The 21628-nt window shown below is 46.4% G+C and overlaps 2 protein-coding genes across 13 annotated transcripts in view; both read left to right on the forward strand.

The window, feature by feature from the left end:
• The window catches only part of LOC133247899 (apolipoprotein L3-like), a 58159-nt gene extending 36926 nt beyond the window's left edge, over nt 1-21233 (forward strand). For all 3 annotated transcript variants that reach the window (XR_009736555.1, XR_009736554.1, XR_009736556.1), the window contains one exon: nt 19774-21233. The gene's annotated coding sequence lies outside the window, so the exon portion shown is untranslated. The remainder of the gene's footprint in view (nt 1-19773) is intronic.
• On the forward strand, nt 287-21233 carry LOC133247896 (apolipoprotein L3-like). 10 transcript variants are annotated; one of them, XR_009736552.1, is made up of 8 exons: nt 288-627; nt 1963-3595; nt 3913-4035; nt 4538-4636; nt 8491-8597; nt 10378-10498; nt 15500-16412; nt 20831-21233. XR_009736552.1 is itself a non-coding variant. In XM_061417310.1 (7 exons), the coding sequence occupies exons 5-7, from the start codon at nt 8800-8802 to the stop codon at nt 16356-16358; spliced, it is 1245 nt and encodes a 414-aa protein (XP_061273294.1). In that variant the 5' UTR covers nt 287-627; nt 1963-4035; nt 4538-4636; nt 8270-8310; nt 8491-8799; the 3' UTR covers nt 16359-21233. The 10 variants fall into 10 exon arrangements, 8 of the variants coding, with proteins under 8 accessions (XP_061273294.1, XP_061273293.1, XP_061273297.1 ...); XR_009736551.1 differs by having other exon boundaries at nt 287-627; nt 1963-4035; nt 8491-9064; XM_061417310.1 differs by adding an exon at nt 8270-8310 and having other exon boundaries at nt 287-627; nt 1963-4035; nt 8491-9064; nt 15500-21233.
• Nucleotides 21234-21628: the final 395 nt, after the last annotated feature.

A 21628-nucleotide genomic window follows, 5' to 3' on the forward strand; every position in this document is an offset into this window, starting at 1 on the left:
GAGGCCTTCTTAGAGGAGGTGATGCCAGATTTGGGTTTTGCAGAAAGCATTTCTCCCGGTTGGATGCAGCAGGTATCCCAGGCAGAAGAACCTAGAAGTGTGAGTGAATCCTAGAAGCCACCTGGACGTGGCCCTCAGCAGTAGAGTATGACCAGTATGCACTGAGCAGCTGGTCTGTTCTAGGACTGTACCTCATGCTGGTGGCACGAAGGTGAACGAGGCAGGCAGGCTGGTGAGTGTGGGGTTGGAGGGGTGAGAAGATGGAATGGGGGAGGTGGGAGTGATTTGCCAAGGGACTCACGGTGTGTTGGTGGCAGGTCTTCCTTCATGGAGCCTGAGACGGAGTGGACTGTGTCAAGAAGGATGTGGGATGTCAGGACTGGGCTTCTTTCTCTAAGCGGGTCAGCTGGAGGTGGAAATAGTCCCAGGGCGGGGCCTGGTGGGCAGGGTGTTTGTTTGACTTGAACCACTCAGAAGTGAGGGTTTTGCTTTCACTTTTGCTTCCCAGAGTATAGCTAGGCACAGAGAGTATGTGTGGTCATTGCAGAGATGCACAGCTGGCGGCTGCCTCTGCACAGCTGAGAACGTCTGGATCTTGTTCACACTCAGCCAGAGGAAAACCCCTGGGTAAGCAGAGGGGAGGGACCCTGCCCATCTCCCCATCCTCAGGATGAATATCTGAGAAAGGATGATGTCACTAGTTGACAGAAGAAGGGAACTGGAAGCGCAGAGAGGTGAGGTCATGGACAAGGCAGCAGGTTAAGCAGGGGCAGAGCCTGGATGTGGAGGCAGGTGTGTCTGAGGGCTTCCTCCCAGCCGAGGACCCCTAAACAGAGCAGAGGGAGGGCCACAGCTGCTCAGGTGGGCTCAGCTCAGGATGTGGACTCCTGAGACATGAGTGGCGACCCCAGAAGGAAGGTGGGTGTTGGGTGTGCTTAGTACTTTGGGAAATTGGAGGAAGCAGAGAGGGTAGAGGAGGACAGGGGAGTCAGAGCCTCCCCTCCTATGGCCTGGCCACCTTAAAGCTGTCCCCAGGCTGCTAGGCTGGGGCTGATGGGGGAAAGAGGATTTTTTTCAGTTACAAGGAATCAAGGTTTGTTGAAAAACCCTACCTCTGAGAGCCAGTGCCAGGCCCTGGGGACACTGAGGCTTGGAAATAGACAGAAAACCAAGTGGGGAGTCGAAGGGCGTTGGCTTCCTGTGTTTGTCAGGCCCTCTGCTCAGGATGAGGGTGATGGGAGGTCCTGTGTGGGGAAGGTGGCGCTGCTGGAAGAAGTGAGAAGGGCTCACTGCACAAGGTCCACATACATCCCGGTGTTGCAATGTTAAGATAATAAGCCGAACTCTACAGACATCAGTGTAACAGGAGGGGCATGAGCTTAGATCTATGTTTTTTACCGGCAGAGACAACCCTAGAAACGTTGGGGTATTAAAACCACATTCCCACTGACCCTCGTACCCATGTCCAAAGGCCTGGTCTTGGCCTCCTCTCTCCCCACAGAGAACTGTGTGACCCTGGGCAAGCTACCTCCTGTGGAATTGTTTGTTCTATTCTCTTACTAAGTTTTTAAAAGCTGATTTCCACTTTTCCCTGTGGATGCAGATGTTTTTTCTGACCTGGTTTATGGGATCCTTGGAAATTTTAATTTCCAAGAGTCCTATAGGTCAGAATTTCCATTATATCTTGTGGAATGTGTGTATTTAGAAAGGCTTTCTCAAATCAATGTTATTTTTAATGCTTCCTTCAGCCCCTTCAGTTTTTTCTCTCTGGTGTATGTTGGATCATTTTGAGAGATTGATTGATTAGGATCTTTAGTGTCTTCTCCATTCTCTTCCTCTCTCTCCCCTTCTCCCCTCTCTATCTTTCTAATTTTAACAGATGAACTGGGGTTGTGCTGTGTCATCGAGAAGCTGCTTGTTTCATGTCCCCATAAGGGGTCCCAGCCCTCATATTTTGAACAGGCTGTGCCCAGGAGGGTAGAGGGTGCCCAGAGGCCCTGGACTGGAGGAGCAACAGAGACAGGGCCCCTGATGATGCGGGAAGGGTTCTCAGACCTGGAGAAACTGAGCACAAAGGGAGCACGACCAGGAAATTGAAGCCTTCAAGAGGATCTGGAGAGCAACTGGGGGAAGGTGGCAGAGGGAGGCTTGGAGCTGGGCCTCCAGGGACAAGTACCCCATCACGCAGAGAGGCCAGTGGGGAAGCACATGTCGTGGGGAGGGGCAGCCTGTACCAAGTGAGGTGTCAGTCTCGTCCAGCAGGCCCTGTGGAGACAGAGAGTGTGAGGAAGACAGAAGCTGGGGCAGTCAGGCGGGTCCGGGTGCTCGGCCAGGGACTTTCTTAGCGCCCCTTTCCCTTCCCAGGGAGGGTGACTGCAGGCACAGGAGGGAGATGGTTGGGGAGAATCTGTCTGCCCACGAGGAGGGGAGGGATGCATGACTGGCCATGCAGCTGGGCAGGCACAGGGTTCTCCAGGGTCCTCCCCTCTCCCACCAACAGCCTTCCGAAAGGGACCAATCAGAGGCTCACAGAGGAGGAAGCCTGGATAGGAATCCAGCAGTGGAAGCACTATCAGCATCCACACCCATCTGAGGCCCCAGACGAGGGTCAGGAAGAGGCCAAGAATGGGACGGAAGGACGGAAGGATGAGTCCAGTGTTCAACGCGCTTACAACTGTTTGTCGTCATCCAGCATCCGGCCCTTCTGCCTGACCCTCCTCTTCTTTCTACTTGACTCTGTTCTCATGTTTCATGATTTCAGTAGGCTGACCTGGCTCCTGGGGTCCTGCAGCTTTGGGGCAGAGAAGGGGCAGGGAGCCCGCCAGCTCTCCTCTTCCATCTAGTTAAAGGAGGGCCTGCCTTTGTGACTTCTCTCCCATCCACATGACGGTGCCTCCAGCCTTCGCCACCAGGCACACTCCCTAAAAACGAGGTGATGGTTACTCTTCCTGAGGGAGAGCTGTGAACATCGCAGAGGAAGGTGCAGAAAGAAAGATTCTAGGTTTGGAGCATAGGTGAGGGGGATTTGGGGGAAGCTCTAAGGAAATGGGGCTGCTCTAGATTGGGAACTGCAGAGAATGGGAGGCAGCACTACCAACGGACTCTCAGTAACTCATCTATGGAGAGGGGAGAGCAGAGTGAGGCTGAAGGTGTGATTGGTAAGAAGGAGCAGTCCCTCTTTTCAGCCAGGGGAGGGGGCGTGGTGTTGGTGGGGGTGCAGTGACAGGTGTTTGCCTTCTCCTTCGCTCCTGCTCTCAGGGTGACCTTGCGTGAGGCTGGAGTTCTGTGAGAGTCTTACATCCAATGGGAGAAGAGCATCACCCTGTTGTGACACCAGGCCAGCCTCCGGATGGCAGGGGTTCTTTCTTTCTCAATCCTTTATAAACATTCATGTGAATAAACAGAAAGGAACATACCCATAGACTTCAAGACTCCTCTTATTATTAAATTCAATTAACAACAAAATATTTCCCATTATATTTACTCTTCTTTGCACCATAGAAACAAAAGAAAGATACCAGCTCAGTTGTGTCCAACTCTTTGCAGCCTCATGGACTGTAGCCCTCCCAGCTCCTCTGTCCATGGGATTTCCCAGGCAAGAATACTGGAGTGGGCAAGCATTTCTTTCTCCAGGGAATCCTCCCTGCCCAGGCATCAATCCCACGTCTCTTTCGTCTTGCATCTCCTGCATAACCACTAGCATTCTTTTTAACCTTTATGTCTCTCTTTTTGGCCACACTTTTCTAAAGTCCTCTCCTTTGAATGTTATTATGAACACATGGCCTTTCACAGACTCAGCCTGTCTCAATGAAACTTTCATAGCAATCATTATCTTTTATTGTTATTAGTATATGTGGGTGCCCCCTATGACCACTTCTCTGATCATCTTCAAGAGCATCCTTGTCTTTGCAGCAGCAGAGATGCCAGTCTCTGGAATTCACCTCCCCTGCAAGGGTCTTCCTTCCTTTGAGTGGATGGAAGCCCATGGCTGCACATGTGGGTGGGCAAGATGCTGCTGGACAATATCTCTTTAAGGTCACAGTTCACTCTCATTATTATGGTTTAACCCTGTTTTCATGCCTACTTTTCTAGAGAACTAGGTTTCATCAACATGAACATGTCTCCTACACTGACAGTTCTCACAGCAGGAGTCAACATTTCTTGTTGGCATTTAATTCAGCTTCTTCCATCATCTTTAAGGTGGTGGCACTAGAAACCACCCCATTCTTGTGGGTTACTGACTGCTATAAAGTGACTTCTGCTGTTTTAGAGTTAAAACAATCCAGTCCTAAAAGTGCATATGGTTAGAACAGATCAATTTGTACAGAGCGTTCTGCTCATTCCTTGCCAAGGAAAACCTTCTTCTTTAGATAGTTAATCAATGTCTTTCAATGCTATTACTACATTGGGAGCTGCAATAGTGTGAGAATGTGTGCCCAGGAAACAGGAACCTGGACTTGGGGTCTGGCTCTAGCACTAGCTGTGTGCTTTGAGTTAATTGCTTCACCTCTCTGAGCTTCAGTTTCCCTTCTTATAGGATCATTGTGAGAACTAAAAGGAAGTGAATTCATACCAAGCAATTGGGAAGGTGCCTGGTGTAAAGTGGAAAGTCATCAACCACAATAGCTAGTAAGTGGTAAGTATTGCATTTTGCTTTTTCTTGACTTAAATTTGATAGTATTTATTTACTTCATAGACGCTTACTCCTTGGAAGGAAAGTTATGACCAACCTAGATAGCATATTCAAAAGCAGAGACATTACTTTGCCAACAAAGGTTCATCTAGTCAAGGCTATGGTTTTTCCTGTGGTCATGTATGGATGTGAGAGTTGGACTATGAAGAAGGCTGAGTGCTGAAGAATTGATGCTTTTGAACTGTGGTGTTGGAGAAGACTCTTGAGAGTCCCTTGGACTGCAAGGAGATCCAACCAGTCCATTCTGAAGGAGATCAGCCCTGGGATTTCTTTGGAAGGAATGATGCTAAAGCTGAAACTCCAGTACTTTGGCCACCTCATGGGAAGAGTTGACTCATTGGAAAAGACTCTGATGCTGGGAGGGATTGGGGGCAGGAGGAGAAGGGGATGACAGAGGATGATATGGCTGGATGGCATCACTGACTCGATGGACGTGAGTCTGGGTGAACTCCGGGGGTTGGTGAGGGACAGGGAGGCCTGGCGTGCTGCGATTCATGGGGTCACAGAGTCGGACACGACTGAACGACTGATCTGATCTGATCTGAACTGATCTGATTTACTTCTTATTAGGAAAAATAAGGATTTCATTTATTATTATACTTTCTGTTATACCTTTCCCCTTCTTTGCCTTTTATCATTATTCCACTAATTGTATATCCTCTGTTACGAAGCTTTGTACTTGTAAGCACTTTATTTACATCTTTGTTTCTTATGCTCTCGACTGGACCTACTATTTCTTGATTCCCAGCTTTGTAAACTGAGATATTAATCCTTCTCCTCCCTTCAGTGCTTCGGCTCCCAAGTTGTAGAACTGTAGTTTAATTTTTATATTAACAAGTACATTTACTTCACATATTTAAATACTCTGTTTCCTTTTAAAAGATAAAGGTTATTTTATTAAGATAAAGGTTATTTTATAAAGACTATAAATGAAATAAAACTAAGATTTCTGAATCACTAATAAACCTGTGAGTTAATACACCTGTGAGTTATAATACACCTATGAGTTATATCGTATTATATATATTAATATTACTTCAGTTTTAAAACAGTCTCCAAAGGACTTGGACATAGATATATTTATTTTAGATTTTTTTAAAAAATCAAACAAAAGTATTTACATTTTTTTGTGATATTATAATACATTTTTAAAAAGCTAACTTGTACCATATAGCTGCACATGCTTTGCAGCAGTTCACTTCAGTTCAGTTCAGTCGCTCAGTCATGCCCGACTCTTTGCGACCCCAAGAACTGCAGCACGCCAGGACTCCCTGTCCATCACCAGCTCCCGGAGCCTACCCAAACTCATGTCCTTTGAGTTGGTGATGCCATCCAACCATCCCATCCTCTGTCGTCCCCTTCTCCTCCTGAGCTTTAGTTTTTCCTGATGTTTCTAACTGGCTTCCTTTTCACCCCTTGCACTGTTTATCTTCAGCATTTCCTCCATTTCTTTCCAACGGTGCCTCATGTGATACCGAGTCTCCTGTCCCCGCAGACTCTGGACTTCTTATCCCATTCTGGACAGGTTTCTCTCTAGGTCTGCTGCACACCCAGCTGGGATCCTTGGATTCCCTTCCCACGGGGTTGATGTTCCTGACTCCTGGATCCCACGTCTATCTCTCTCATGGGTATCCTTTACTTTCCTCCATAATTAAACATACATGTAATCTATTTTTTTTTTTCTGCATCTCATTTTGAGTAACTTTCTAAAAGTCTGGTGAAGGGTGAAGGCTGCTGTGAATATGGGATGGGACGTGGAGAAGGTGGGCTTGTCCCCTGCTCTCCCCTCGGCCTCCCTCTCATCTTACTCCCTCTGGGGCTCTGCCCAGCAGACCGTTCTTCTCTCCTGTGAACGCTCCCTGTTTCTCTCCCTCTACTGCACTCCCCTTTACTCAGCTATCACTTCTCCGTCCAGTGAGTCTTCAGACATTTGTTAAAGACTCTGCTTTCCTGTTGCTCCCATGCTTGTTTTTATTAGCAGCAGAGGGAGGAGAGGCAGGCTATGGATTCCTGAGCCCGTGAGTGGGGTGGAACCAGTGTACCAAGGGCAAGCCTTCTGACCTTAGGTAAGTCAGCTAACATCTATGTGTCAGCTTCGTTATTTGTAAATGAGGATACAATGGTACACATCTCAAAAGCTAATGGAAGAACATATGAGGTACCATTGGTAAAGTTTCAGAGCCGATACCAATGCAGAGCAATAATCACAAACACAAGTTGCTCTTATCAGTGAAAGTGAAAGTTGCTCAGTCATGTCCGACTCTTCGTGATCCCTTGGATTACACAGTCCATGGAATGCTCCAGGCCAGAATACTGTACTGGGTAGCTGTTCCCTTCTCCAGGGGATCTTCCCAACCCAGGGATCGAACCCACGTCTCCTGAATGGCAGGTGGATTCTTTACCAACTGAGCCACAAGGGAAGCCCAAGTGAAGCTGTTTCCACTCGATTCTGAACCGGGGACCTTTTGCGTGTTAGGTGAATATGATAACAACTACACTATGGAAACCATGCACTCTTATCAGTAGATGGTATTATACCTATATATACCTTTACCATCATTTCAGTCAAGTCTCAGGAGGAGTAGTTGACAGAAGCTCTTTTGCTTTCTTAAAAAGAGTAGCTAAACATCATCAACACTTGCTTTCCTTCCTCATCTCCCATGGCAAGATAATCACATGCAGAACCAAAATAAATGATTTAATTATAAAGATCTGAATTTTTTTAAAGAAAGACCACTGAGAATGGGTATGTCTGAAAGGATGGACACCCTCATATATTATAAGTGTGAACATAAATTGCTACAGTTTCTTTGCATGGCATGGTGGCTCTAGGTATGGAAATATTTTAGGTGTTGATGCCATCTGATCTTAATTCTACTTCTAGATATAGCTTAAGGATACAGTCTCAGATGTAGGTGAAGCCTTACACAAGGAGAGTATTCTTTGCACTATTATTTACATAAAGGATTAGAAACTACATCAAGTCCAATATTCAGGAGGGGAAAGCAAGGAGGACAGAACAGCTGCAGGGGTCTCAGCCACTCAGAGCAGGGATACAGGAATTGGGGCAGGGCTGGTGGGACTCCAGGCCCTTGTGGGGAAAAAGGCTCTTGCAGAAGCAAGGAAGACCTGGGCTATGGGAGCTGTATCACCAGGAACTTTATCAAGGAGAGACTTGATATGGAACAAGACATCATTTTGGAAGGAAGAGTCATTTACCAATTAACATATATCCACAAATAAATCTTTCTGTATATATAGGGAGTAGAGCATAGTCATCACACACATGTGATTTGGATCAGAAAGACTCAGGGTCTAGTCCAGACTCTGGCACCAGTGTGACAATTTGGACTCAGCTAAGTTTGAGTGAGTTTCAGGAGCCTGCAGGTCAAGGACACTGGATCACTGTTGTCATTAATATTAGTTATTATCAATTCAAAAACACAGGTGTCCCAACCTCACCTCATTTCCAGAGTATCACCTCCTATCTGTTCTTCTAGTCTCTGGTTTTATTGTTCCTATAACTTCACAGATGGCTGTCTCCTGTCTGATTTCCTTCCCCTTGTGCCCCAACAGGAGAGCAGGACTCTGACTTGGCTTGGAAGGAGCTGTAGGAGGTGAATGACTTTTCTTAACTAACAACCAGCAGAGCCCAGGAACAGAGAGTCACACTGGGCTAAGTTCCTGGAGGCACTGGTGGCCGTCCCGGGGGAACCCACCAGAGAACTTGTCCCTCGCTGCTCCCTGCAGCCTCTGCCCCTCACAGTGGAGCTCACAGTCTGTTTTTTCTCCCCAAGGGTGAGGTCACACCTCCTTCCAGCCTGACGCAGACAAGAAGCTGAAGGGAGATCCCTGAGACCCCCTGATGCCACCATGAGCTCAGAAAACTTCGGATACTGCTCAGGTAGTCAGCTCTCTCTTCTCTGGAAGGTTCCTACTTGTGACCCAGAATTGAGGGAGGTTTTTCCAGGCTGAGTTAAACTACAGAGAAATCAAGAACCATGAAGAGGATGGATAGGCATCCTTGAGCTTCCAAGAGACCAGGAGATTCCCCTCACCCTGGGGTCTGCCCACAGCCTCCTTCCCGGCCATCTCCTCAAGGAGCCATGACCAAGGTGCTGCCTTCCTGCCTCTCCCAACACCCAGCAAGTGACTCAGTACGGTGGCCTGGAGAGCACACGCGGAGCATGGACAGCAGATGGCAGTCCCCAAGGCCAGGCAGGCCTGGGAGAGGAGGTCCTCCAGCATCATTGGACTTCTCCTGCTCTCTCCCTTGGCCCAAGCCTCCTCCTGCTCTCAGACCCTGGGGCATCACCACAGAAGCTGTTTCCTCCAGCTCTTCCCAGCCACCAGCCCAGCCATTCTGCAAGGGTCAGTGGACCTTGCTCTGAACCCCAGTCTGGCCTTTGCCACCTCACACCTGGAGGGGAGGGGTGATGAGGATCACATCTGGCTCCACCCCTCCTCCACTGGTTGATCCCCTCCCCTGCCCATCCTACAGTCTGTGGTCAGAAGCAGGAATCCTCTCACATAGTAGTTTTACTCAATGGCATGTGGTCCTAAAGTCTTTTTTAAAATTAGGTAACGTGAGTTTGTAATGTTTTCTAAGTTTCGTGTGTACAACATTATATTTCTACTTCTATATACGCTACTGCATGCTCACCACCAAAAATGAGTCGCAAAGAATCTCCATTGTGTGCTATAGAGTAGAATGAACAAATCACAAGAGTTTTAAATGGAAGGAGGATTCAAAGTCTTGTCCAAGAAATGTCTGACACTTGACCTTGGATTCAACCTCAGAGCTTTCAGCTCTGTAGCCTTGGGCTGTCCATTCTTCCTGTCTGAGTTTCACTTGCCTCTTCTGTGAGATAAGGATAATGCCTCTTTGTGTGGATTTACCAAGAAACACATTTGATATCAAGTCCCAGCCCACATACATATATATAGCCTGGCCACCAATATCTTACCTACAATTCCATAACCTCCAGATCTCTGAAATCACTCAGGGATTTTGATAACTCATTGAGGAATGATCTGAGGCTATTTGTAGTCATTATATTCTTTATCCCATTTAACGTGAGTATTCAATTGTTTCACTGCCCAAACATGAAAGCATTCATTTATAGGGTGCTGCCAGTCTATTCTGTAAGTGGTAAATAACAAATCACACTTGCTCTCTCTTTTCTTTATGTGTGTGTGTTCAGTTGCTCAGTCATGTCCAACTCTTTGCAACCGCATGGACTGCAGCCTGCCAGCCTCCTCTATCTGTGGGATTCTCCAAACAAGAATATGGAGTGGCTTGCCATGCCCTCCTTCAAGGGATCTTCTTGACTCAGGGATCAAACCTGCCTCTCTTACATCTCCTGAGTTGTCGGACAGGTTCTTTACCACTAGAGTTCCCTGGGAATCCCACCAAGACCTCAATTTACCTGGGAATCCCACATAGGATCTCATTTCACCTAACCTCCTTACAAGCCTTTCTTCAGAAAGGTCACCAGGGGGTTAACTCTTCAACACAAATTGGGTGGGGGGAGGGGGGACAGTCCATCCATAACCTTAGGTGACCACACCAAGAGCACCCCAGGTGACTGCTGCTCAGCAAGAGGAATTTTAACTATTTTATACTCTAACATTTATGTCCCACCACTAATTCTTCTAATCTTATTCCCTTTCCTTTCATCTAGACATTGAGATCTTTTTTGAGGATGTCGTTGAGTGTCTCTGGGACATACTGAGCAGAGAGACACTGCTACTCCTGCTGAATGAATTCCTGGAGAGAATTAAAGCTGAGGCCAGTTTGTCCAGGTAACCGGCACAGGTGCACCAGGAAGGTCACCCACGTCCCCCCAGCACCAGGCCAGCTTCCTCCTGGAGTAACGCCTCCTCCAGGCAGGACCCTACTGTTGGGGCCAGGGGTGTTCCTTCTCAAGATTCCATCAGGAATGTTTCCTCCATGTCATTTGCTGACAGTGAATGATCGTGGGTTCAGAAGAGATGAAACCTGCAAGGAAGGCGCAGGTTATGTGACCTTGGACAAGTTACTGAACTACTCTCTGCTTTAGTTTCTTCATCTTTTCATTGTTATTGTGAGGACACTGAGATCAGGCACGTAAAGTGCTTCCCATAATGACTGACACAGAGTAAGTACTCAATCAATTCAGTTCAGGTCAATTCAGTCGCTCAGTCGTGTCTGACTCTTCGAGACCCCATGAATCGAAGCATGCCAGGCCTCCCTGTCCATCACCAACTCCTGGAGTTCACTCAGACTCACGTCCATCGAGTCAGTGATGCCATCCAGCCATCTCATCCTCTGTCATCCCCTTCTCCTCCTGCCCCCAATCCCTCCCAGCATCAGAGTCTTTTCCAATGAGTCAACTCTTCGCATGAGGTGGCCAAAGTACTGGAGTTTCAGCTTTAGCATCATTCCTTCCAAAGAAATCCCAGGGCTGATCTCCTTCAGAATGAACTGGTTGGATCTCCTTGCAGTCCAAGGGACTCTCAAGAGTCTTCTCCAACACCACAGTTCAAAAGCATCAATTCTTCGGCGCTCAGCTTTCTTCACAGTCCAACTCTCACATCCATACATGACCACTGGAAAAACCATAGCCTTGACTAGATGGACCTTTGTTGGCAAAGTAATGTCTCTGCTTTTGAATATGCTATCTAGGTTGGTCATAACTTTCCTTCCAAGGAGTAAGCATCTTTTAATTTCATGGCTGCAGTCACCATCTGCAGTGATTTTGGAGCCCAGAAAAATAAAGTCTGACACTGTTTCCACTGTTTCTCCATCTATTTCCATGAAGTGATGGGACCAGATGCCATGATCTTAGTTTTCTGAATGTTGAGCTTTAAGCCAACTTTTTCACTCTCCACTTTCACTTTCATCAAGAGGTTTTTTAGTTCCTCTTCACTTTCTGCCATAAGGGTGGTGTCATGTGCATATCTGAGATTCTTGATATTTCTCCTGGCAATCTTGATTCCAGCTTGTGCTTCTTTCAGCCTAGCATTTCTCATGATGTACTCTGCATAGACGTTAAATAAGCAGGGTGACAATATACAGCCTTGACATACTCCTTTCCTATTTGGAACTAGTCTGTTGTTCCATGTCCAGTTCTAACTGTTGTTTCCTGACCTGCATACAGATTTCTCAAGAGGCAAGTCAGGTGGTCTGGTATTCCCATCTGTTTCAGTATTTTCCACAGTTTCTTGTGATCCACACAGTCAAAGGCTTTGGCATAGTCAATAAAGCAGAAATAGATGTTTTTCTGGAACTCTCTTGCTTTTCCATGATCCAGCAGATGTTGGCAATTTGATCTCTGGTTCCTCTGCTTTTTCTAAAACAAGCTTGAACATCAGGAAGTTCACGGTTCACGTATTGCTGAAGCCTGGCTGGAGAATTTTGGGCATTTCTTTACTAGTGTGTGAGATGAGTGCAATTGTGCGGTAGTTTGAGCATTCTTTGGCATTGCCTTTCTTTGGGATTGGAATGAAAACTGACCTTTTCAAGTCCTGTGGACACTGCTGAGTTTTCCAAATGTGCTGGCGTATTGAGTGCAGCACTTTCACAGCATCATCCTCCAGGATTTGAAAGAGCTCAACTGGAAATCCATCACCTCCACTAGCTTTGTTCGTAGTGATGCTTTCTAAGGCCCACTTGACTTCACATTCCAGGGTATCTGGCTGTAGGTGAGTGATCACCCTATCATGATTATCTGGGTCGTGAAGATCTTTTTGTACAGTTCTTCTGTGTATTCTTGCCACCTCTTCTTAATATCTTCTGCTTCTTTTAGGTCCATACCATTTCTGTCCTTTATCGAGCCCATCTTTGCATGAAATGTTCCCTTGGTATCTCTGATTTTCTTGAAGAGATCCCTAGTCTTTCCCATTCTGTTGTTTTCCTCTATTTCTTTGCATTGATTGCTTAGGAGGGGTTTCTTATCTCTCCTTGCTATTCTTTGGAACTCTGCATTCAGATGCTTGTATCTTTCCTTTTCTCCTTTGACTTTCACTTCTCTTCTTTTCACAGCTGTTTGTAAGGTCTCCCCAGACAGCCATTTTGCTTGTTTGCATTTCTTTTCCAGGGGGATGGTCTTGATCCCTGTCTCCTGTCCAATGTCATGAACTTCATTCCATAGTTCATCAGGCACTCTATCTAACAGATCTAGGCCCTTAAATCTATTTCTCACTTCCACTGTATAATCATAAGGGATTTGATTTAGGTCATACCTGAATGGTCTAGTGGTTTTCCCTACTTTCTTCAATTTAAGTCTGAATTTGGCAATACAGATTTCATGATCTGAGCCACAGTCAGCTCCTGGTCTTGTATTTGTTGACTGTATAGAGCTTCTCCATCTTTGGCTGCAAAGAATATAATCAATCTGATTTTGGTGTTGACCATCTGGTGACGTCCATGTGTAGAGTCTTCTCTTGTGTTGTTGGAAGAAATGTTACTCAATCAATAGTAACATTTAAAAAACTTGTTGGGAAGAGACAGGGGTCAAGGGTCTTCTTTCTGGTGAGGAAAACCAAGCAGAATTTCCTTTGGGACAAGTTGGAAAATCGTGACACCACCATTTGTGTCCTGGGCTTCTGCCTACAGTCTTTCTATTCCCCATGTTAGGAACTGTACCAACCCTCCTGGCCCATACAGGAGGGTTGGTACAGTTCCTCTCTAGCAGAGAGGCTAGAGAGGAACTGGAGGAGCTGGTGGGATCCTGGATTTAGCCCTGCCCAACTACTGGGCCTGTGGGCTTATGACTTTGAATCTCAGATCTGTCCTGTGTCCAATGGGAATAGCCATTCAGTCTGATGGATTATGGTGATGGCCTCAGAGTGAACTGCAGGGTCAGAGGTGGGGAACCAAGTGCAATCATCTCGTCCAAAGGACCAGGGAGGCCTGCACCAGGGTCAGACCCAGGGGTAAGGGTGGAGCAGCAGATCCAGTTTTGAGGACTAGTAGGCAGGCTTGGGCAGCAGGACCAGGACTAGAGTGAAGAGAGTGGGCCCTAAAGACTCAGAACTGAAGGGACTGTGACCCTAGCAGAGGTCCCCTGAGTGGGAGAGGGGAAAAATTTCTTCCCTCCCTGGTGGGATCCTCTCATGCTGGACTAGAGGGCCCTGGGTGACCGTGTCTGCACACCCTGCCTGGGACCTGGCTTCTCACTCCATCTGGGACCCTCTTCTAGTCTAGGTGGAGTCCCCCTGACAGTGGGAAGGCCGTGTGGCTCAGCGATCCCTCCAGGGTCACAATGAGTGGCTGTGATTGTGTGACATTTGAGGGATTCTGAGGAGCCTCACGCATCCCCACCCAAGAGGAAAACGCTTCCTTCACCAGCTGTGTAAGTGCCGGTCTCCTCAGGCTCAGCTGTTCAGATGGATATTTCCTCAAATCCCGTGAATCTTTAGAGGTTCCACAAAGTTGCACACGGACTTGGGGTGCAGGCAATGAAGCTGTCGCCAGGTAAATTGTGAGTTAAACTGGTGACCCCTGAGCAGTTGAGAGTGCTGGGTGACAGATCAGGAGTCAGTGAGGTGAGCTGGAGAGTCCAAAGGAAACCAGGGCTCATAGCACATCTCTCTGTTTCCTGTCAACTGGGACAGTGGGTGGACCCAGTGACCTTCTGCTGAGAAGGTCAAGGGCACAATGCTTAGAAGACAGCAGATGGCAGACCAAATGGTTATAAGGTGCCTTCTAGCTCGAGTTTTTGGGTTTAAAAAATTCTAAGTCATAGAGACAGCCAATCTGCAAATTGTTAGGGCACAGTGGCCAGGACTGCCCTTACTTTGACTTCAATGGCAAATTTAGGGGATCCCCAAAACAACTCTCAGGTTCAAGAATTCCCTATAGAATGGACAGGACTCACTGAAATCTTCAAGATCCCAGCTACAGTTTACTACAGGGAAGGATAAAAGTTCCCACCAGCATAGGGCAGAGACTGGGCAGGTTTCACATATGAAGCTTCCATTGTCCTCAGGACACGTTACTGACCTGGATTCTGTGTGTGATAAGATGCACGGAGTACTGCCCATCAGGGACACACTGCTTGCTTAAAAGCCAAGTTACCCTGACCTGTCATCTCCAGCCCCTCCTGGAAGTCAGACTAGTGCCCTAGTGCCCAGCTCTACCGGATGACAGAACTGATACCATGAGACCCAGAGACCCTGGGTCACTTGTCACCTTCTCAGACTGACCAGTGACCAAAGGCCCAGGCAGGCAAGGACACTCTTATCAGCCAGAATTCTAGGGGCTTAGGGGCCACTTCCCAGTAGCCAAGGGCAAAGGGCAGGGAGACTTCTCACTACACACTGAGGCCCTTGAATGAAGGTTTTCTCCTCCAGTCCTACTTGTCTTTGTTTGTCTGTGGAGTTCCCACTCCAAAAACTCTTTCAAAGTGGTGGTGTTGACTCACCTGTGAGATGTCTTTACCACATACCTTTTCTTTGGCTGAGCCATATGGCCTGTGGGATCCTCATTCCCCAACCAGGGATTGAGTCAAGGCCAGCAGTGGGAGTGCAGAGTTGAAACCTCTGGACCCCCTGGGAATTCTCTCAAATACCTCTCTTAAGTTGCAGTATCCAAAGGTGACCTCATTTACCTTTTCCATATTCCAAGTTTAGGTATTTCAAGATGGAGCATCTATAAAGTATGAAACGTGTTTAAGGTTGAAAGAGAAAAGTTTACATTTATAAAATTCTTTTCTAATGATTTATAGTAATATATCTGTATTTATGTAGAATAGATATTATGGAGCCAATTTTACAGAGGAGCGAACTGCCTTTCTAATCCCTTGACCTTTATCGTTACAGGGAAGATGTGGATGAACTACACAATTATCTGAATGAATTGAAAAGAGCCTTGGTTGAGGAAGACAAAGAAAGACTCTCCAAAGAGCAGCTGGACAGGAGGAGGTTTCTGAATAAGTTTCGTCGGGTGAAACGGCAGCTGGAGGAGTGCATAAGCAGGTTCCGTGAGCTTGCAGACAAGGTTGAGAAGGTCCATAAGGGATGTACCATCTCCAATGTGTTGGTCCACAGCACCGGTGCTGTGTCTGGTATTCTGACCATCGTTGGCCTGGCTCTGGCACCCGTGACAATGGGGGCCAGTGTGGTGCTCTTGGCCACTGGGATAGGGCTGGGAGCAGCAGCTACTGTTACCAGTGTGTCCACCAGTATCATCGAACATGTGAATAGGTCATCAGCAGAAACCGAAGCCAGTCGCATGATGTCAAGTCTCATCAAGAAATGGAAGGTTCTCCTAGAGGTACTCAAGAGCATTCCCACAACAGAGAAAGTCACAAAAGCTGTACAGTGCATTGAAATGCACATCCATGCCATGGAGACAGGCCAAGCCATTCCTGGCTCTGCAGCCAATGCAAACATAGGCATGAGTGCTGGGAGAATCTCATATCCAGCCATCGAGCAGATAGAGAGAGGTTTCAAAGCCACAGCTCTAACAATTACCAAAGGAGCCCGGATCGGGGGTTTGGCCACTGCAGGGGTCTTCCTTCTGGTGGATGTGGGCTTTATGGTCAAGGAGTCAATGCACCTGCATGATGGTGCAAAGACAGAAGCAGCTGAAAGCCTGAGGCGGTGGGCATGGGAGTTGGAGAGGAAGTTGGAGGAGCTCACCCAGATCTATGAGAGTCTGCAGGAGGACCTGATTTAACCACCCCCAGAGCAGTGCTGGGTCCAGGAACATGTGAGGGTCTAAAGTGCAGAGGTACTTTGTTAGAGGGAAAGAGAGGGAAACCACATTAATGAAGCTGGGTGTTAGGAATTTGGCATTTCTGTGGTTGAGCACAGCAGGGAAGGGATGGATGTAGGTGATAGATGAGGAGAGAGACAGAAGGGGCCTGGAGCCTGGATTAAGGGAGGAGAGGGGACCAGAGAATGAGAGGCTGGGAGAAACCACTTTTTTTCATACTAAGAACGTTTTATTTTGTATTGGAGTATAGCCGATTAACAATGTTGTGATAGTTTCAGGTGAACAGCAAAGGGACTCAGCCATTCATATACACATACCCATTCTCCCCCAAACTCCCCTCCCATCAGAAACCACTTACTTTGGACTAAAGGTGACACTGGAGGCAGAATAAAGGGAGAGGCAGGCAAACTAGCAATGAGAGGCCAGGTATACGAACGGGTTGAAAATGGGAGAACGTCAGATAGGATTGTTGGGATCCAGAAGTAGCAAGGGCTCCTCTATCGCCCTCCACAGGCTGTGATGTCCCAGCAAGAAGAGTCTTCCCCTGGTGGTGGTCTCTAGACCTCTCCTCCAACATCAACTCACCTTTGGCCCTAGCTGATGTGTCTTACTTCTGTTCAGTTCAGTTCATTCGCTCATCTGGTTCCGACTCTTTGCGACCCCATGGATTGCAGCATGCCAGGCCTCCCTGTCCAGCATCAACTCCCGGAGTTCACTCAGACTCACAGTCCATCGAGTCAGTGATGCCATCCAGCCATATCATCCTCTGTCATCCCCTTCTCCTCCTGGCCCCAATCCCTCCCAGCATCAGAGTCTTTTCCAGTGAGTCAACTTTTCGCATGAGGTGGCCAAAGTACTGGAGTTTCAGGTTTAGCATCATTCCTTCCAAAGAAATCCTAGGGCTGATCTCCTTCAGAATGGACTGGTTGGATCTCCTTACAGTCCAAGGGACTCTCAAGAGTCTTCTCCAACACCACAGTTCAAAAGCATCAATTCTTCGGTGCTCAGCCTTCTTCATAGTCCAACTCTCACATCCATACATGACCACTGGAAAAACCATAGCCTTGACTAGACGGACCTTTGTTGGCAAAGTAATGTCTCTGCTTTTGAATATGCTATCTAGGTTGGTCATAAATCTCCTTCCAAGGAGTAAGCGTCTTTTAATTTCATGGCTGCAGTCACCATCTGCAGTGATTTTGGAGCCCCCGAAAATAAATCTGACACTGTTTCCACTGTCTCCTCATCTATTTCCTATGAAGTGATGGGACCAGATTCCATGATCTTAGTTTTCTGAATGTTGAGCTTTAAGCCAACTTTTTCACTCTCCACTTTCACTTTCACCAAGACGCTTTTTAGTTCCTCTTCACATTCTGCCATAAGGGTGGGGTCATCTGCATATCTGAGATTCTTGATATTTCTCCCGGCAAGCTTGATTCCAGTTTGTGCCTCTTTTAGCCCAGCGTTTCTCATGATGTACTCTGCATATAAGTTAAATAAGCAGGGTGACAATATACAGCCTTGACATACTCCTTTTCCTATTTGGAACCAGTCTGTTGTTCCATGTCCATTTCTAACTGTTTCTTCCTGAACTGCATATAGGTTTCTCAAGAGGAAGGTCAGGTGGTCTGATATTCCCATCTCTTTCAGAGTTTTCCACAGTTTATTGTAATCTACACGCTTAAAGGCTTTGGCATAGTCAATAAAGTAGAAATAGATGATTTTCTGGAACTCTCTTGCTTTTTCCATGATCCAGCGGATGTTGACAATTTGATCTCTGGTTCCTCTGCCTTTTCTAAAACCAGCCTGAACATCTGGAAGTTTATGGTTCACGTATTGCTGAAGCCTGGCTTGGAGAATTTTGAGCATTACTTTACCAGCATGTGAGATTAGTGCAATTGTGCGGGTAGTTTGAGCATTCTTTGGCATTGCCTTTCTTTGGGATTGGAATGAAAACTGCCCTTTTCCAGTCCTGTGGCCACTGCTGAGTTTTCCAAATGTGCTGCCATATTGAGTGCAGCACTTTCACAGCATCATCTTTCAGGATTTGAAATAGCTCAACTGGAATTCCATCACCTCCACTAGCTTTGTTCGTAGTGATGCTTTCTAAGGCCCACTTGACTTCACATTCCAGGATGTCTGGCTCTAGGTGAGTGATCACACCATTTTTATTATCTTGGTCATGAAGATCTTTTTTGTATAGTTCTTCTGTGTATTCCTGCCACCTCTTCTTAATATCTTCTGCTTCTGTTAGATCCATACCATCTGTCCTTTATTGAGCCCTTCTTCGCATGCAATGTTCCCTTGGTATCTCTAATTACCTTGAAGAGATCTCTCGTCTTTCCCATTCTGTTGTTTTCCTCTATTTCTTTGCATTGATCTCTTAGGAAGGCTTTCTTATCTCTTCTTGCTATTCTTTGGATGCTTATATCTTTCCTTTTCTCCTTTGCTTTTCGCTTCTCTTCTTTTCAGAGCTATTTGTAAGGCCTCCCCAGACAGCTATTTTGCTTTTTTGCATTTCTTTTCCATGGGGATGGTCTTGATCCCTGTTTCATGTACAATGTCACGAACCTCTGACCAGGGTTCATCAGGCACTCTATCTATCAGATCTAGTCCCTTAAATCTATTTCTCACTACCACTGTATAGTCATAAGGGATTTGATTTAGGTCATACCTGAATGGTCTAGTGGTTTTCCCTACTTTCTTCAATTTAAGTCTGAATTTGGCAATAAGGAGTTTATGATCTGAGCCACAGTCAGCTTCTGGTCTTGTTTTTGTTGACTGTATAGAGCTTATCCATCTTTGGCTGCAAAGAATATAATCAGTTTGATTTTGGTGTTGACCATCTGGTGATGTCCATGACTAGAGTCTTCTCTTGTGTTGTTGGAAGAGGGTGTTTGCTATGACCAGTGCATTTTCTTGGCAGAACTCTATTAGTCTTTGTCCTGCTTCATTTTGTATTCCAAGGCCAAATTTGCCTGTTACTCCAGGTGTTTCTTGACTTCCTACTTTTGCATTCCAGTCCCCTCTGATGAAAAGGACATCTTTTTTGAGTGTTAGTTTTAAAAGGTCTTGTAGGTCTTCATAGAACTGTTCAACTTCAGCTTCTTCAGCATTACTGGTTGGGGCATAGGCTTGGATTACTGTGATAATGAATGGTTTGCCTTGGAAACGAACAGAGATCATTCTGTTGTTTTTGAGATTGCATCCAAGTACTGCATTTCAGACTTTTTTATTGACCATGATGGCCACTCCATTTCTTCTAAGGGATTGCTGCCTGCAGTAGTAGGTATACTGGTCATCTGTGTCTTACTTAGGCAGTGACTTCTTTTGTTTGTTTTATTGAAGGATAATTGATTTACAACACTGTTAGTTTTAGGTATACAGCAAAATGATTCAGTTATACAGGTATCGATTTATTTATCTAGGCTTCTCAGGTGGTAAAGAATGTGTCTGCTAAGCAAGAGACACAGGTTTGATTCCTGGGTAGGGAAGATTTCCTGGAGGAGGAAATGATACCCCATTCCAATATTCTTGTCTGGGAAATCCCATAGACAGTGGAGCCTGGCATGTTACAGTTCATGGTGTTGCAAAGAGTCAGCTGTGACAGAGCATCTCAGTATGTATATGTCTACATTCTTTTTTGTTCATTTCCATTATAGTTTATTACAAAGTATTGAATACTGTTCCTATGCTACTACAGTAGGCAGGCCCTTGTTTATCTGGTGTGTATCTGTTAATCCCATCTCCTAATTCACCTATCCCCACAAAACTTGGTTTAAAAGTTCATCATCTATGTCTATGAGTCTGTTTCTATTCTGTAGGTAAGTTCATTTGTATTATTTTCTGGATTCTACATGTAAGTTAATAACACATATTTATCTTCATCTGACTTACTTCACTCAGCATAGTAATTTGTAGATCCATACATATCGCTACAGATAATATTACTTCATTATTCTTTATGGCTGAGTAGGATTCCATGGAGTGTATACATGTACCACATTTGCTTTACTCATTAATCTGTCAACAGACATTTAGGTTAATATCATGTCTTGGCCGTTATGAATACTACTACTATGAACATCAGGGTATGTGTATCTTTTCAAATTAGAGCTTTAATTTTTTTTGTAGAAATATGTCCAGAAGTGGGATTGCTAAATCATATGGTAGCTCTACTTTTAGTTGTTTAAGAAAACTCCATATGGCCTTCCATAGTGGCTGCACCAATTTACATTCCCAGTAACAGTGTAGGAGGGTTCCCTTTTCTCCACAGCCTCAGAGCATTGTAGATGTAGGTGATGGCCCCTGTGATCACTGTAGGGGAGATAACTTAATGTAGTTTGATTGCATTTCTCTAATAATTAGTGACATTGAGTATGTTTTCATGTACCTGCTGGCCATCTGTACGTCTTCATGAAGAATTGTCTGTGTAGATCTTCAGGCAGTGGCTTCTTGATGACAATGGTGGTGATGATGTTGGTGGCAGCAGTGGTGTGACAACACAGTGGATGGAACATCTGACACGTTGCCAGGAGCTCTTTGGGTCCAGAGTGCACCGAGAGACCAGTGAAGTTTGCATGAAAATCCAAATGTGGAGGAGGAACAGAGGTTGATTAAAAGAAAGAAAGAAAGAAGGATGAAACAAGGAGGCAGAAACAGGTCAAGGAACTTTCGGTGTGTCAAGAGATGAAACAGCCTGGGGCCAACAGACACGACTCTCTGACCCTCGGTTTCTTCTTCAGCTGGGGGTGAGGCTGGATGAGATATTTCAGGTGGTTCTAGTTCTCTCCACCTCATGTTCTCTAGACTCTGGTTCAATAAATACGAGCTGATTCACTGAGGCTTCCTTGCATTGACTGAGGGGCTCAGCTGGGCTCCAGATGCTTGACCTCCTTCTCCGTGAGCCTGTCACCCCGGGTCACAGGGAGCACGTCCTCCATGGCTCCTCCTGCCTGCCCGCTGGGCTCCCATCCAATCGTTTCCCTCAGACCCTGGATCCCCAGAGGCCCCGTGGGATGCCCGGGGATACCTGTGTCATCTGACTTGAGCTGAGCTCAGGGATGCTCCTCTTCCAGCCCCGGGGACCAGGATGGACACGGGGCACCCAAGCGTGATTGAGAGCAGAGGGCTTGAGTGCAGGTGTGAGAGAGGGTCAGCCGTAAGCAGAGGGGAGAGAAAGACAGCACACACCTCATCCAGGCTGCCTTCACGTTTCACCAGGGCTCCTGCAG

Source organism: Bos javanicus, chromosome 5 (assembly GCF_032452875.1).
Source record: "Bos javanicus breed banteng chromosome 5, ARS-OSU_banteng_1.0, whole genome shotgun sequence".
NCBI lineage: Eukaryota > Metazoa > Chordata > Mammalia > Artiodactyla > Bovidae > Bos > Bos javanicus.

Excerpts from the sequence above, each read along its gene's own strand:
- LOC133247896 (XM_061417310.1), top strand. The coding sequence starts at position 8,800 with ATGACCAAGGTGCTGCCTTCCTGCCTCTCCCAACACCCAGCAAGTGAC. Across the intron at positions 9,065-10,377 it reads AGCCCAGCCATTCTGCAAGG|ACATTGAGATCTTTTTTGAG; the intron begins GTCAGTGGACCT and ends CCTTTCATCTAG. Across the intron at positions 10,499-15,499 it reads GCTGAGGCCAGTTTGTCCAG|GGAAGATGTGGATGAACTAC; the intron begins GTAACCGGCACA and ends TTATCGTTACAG.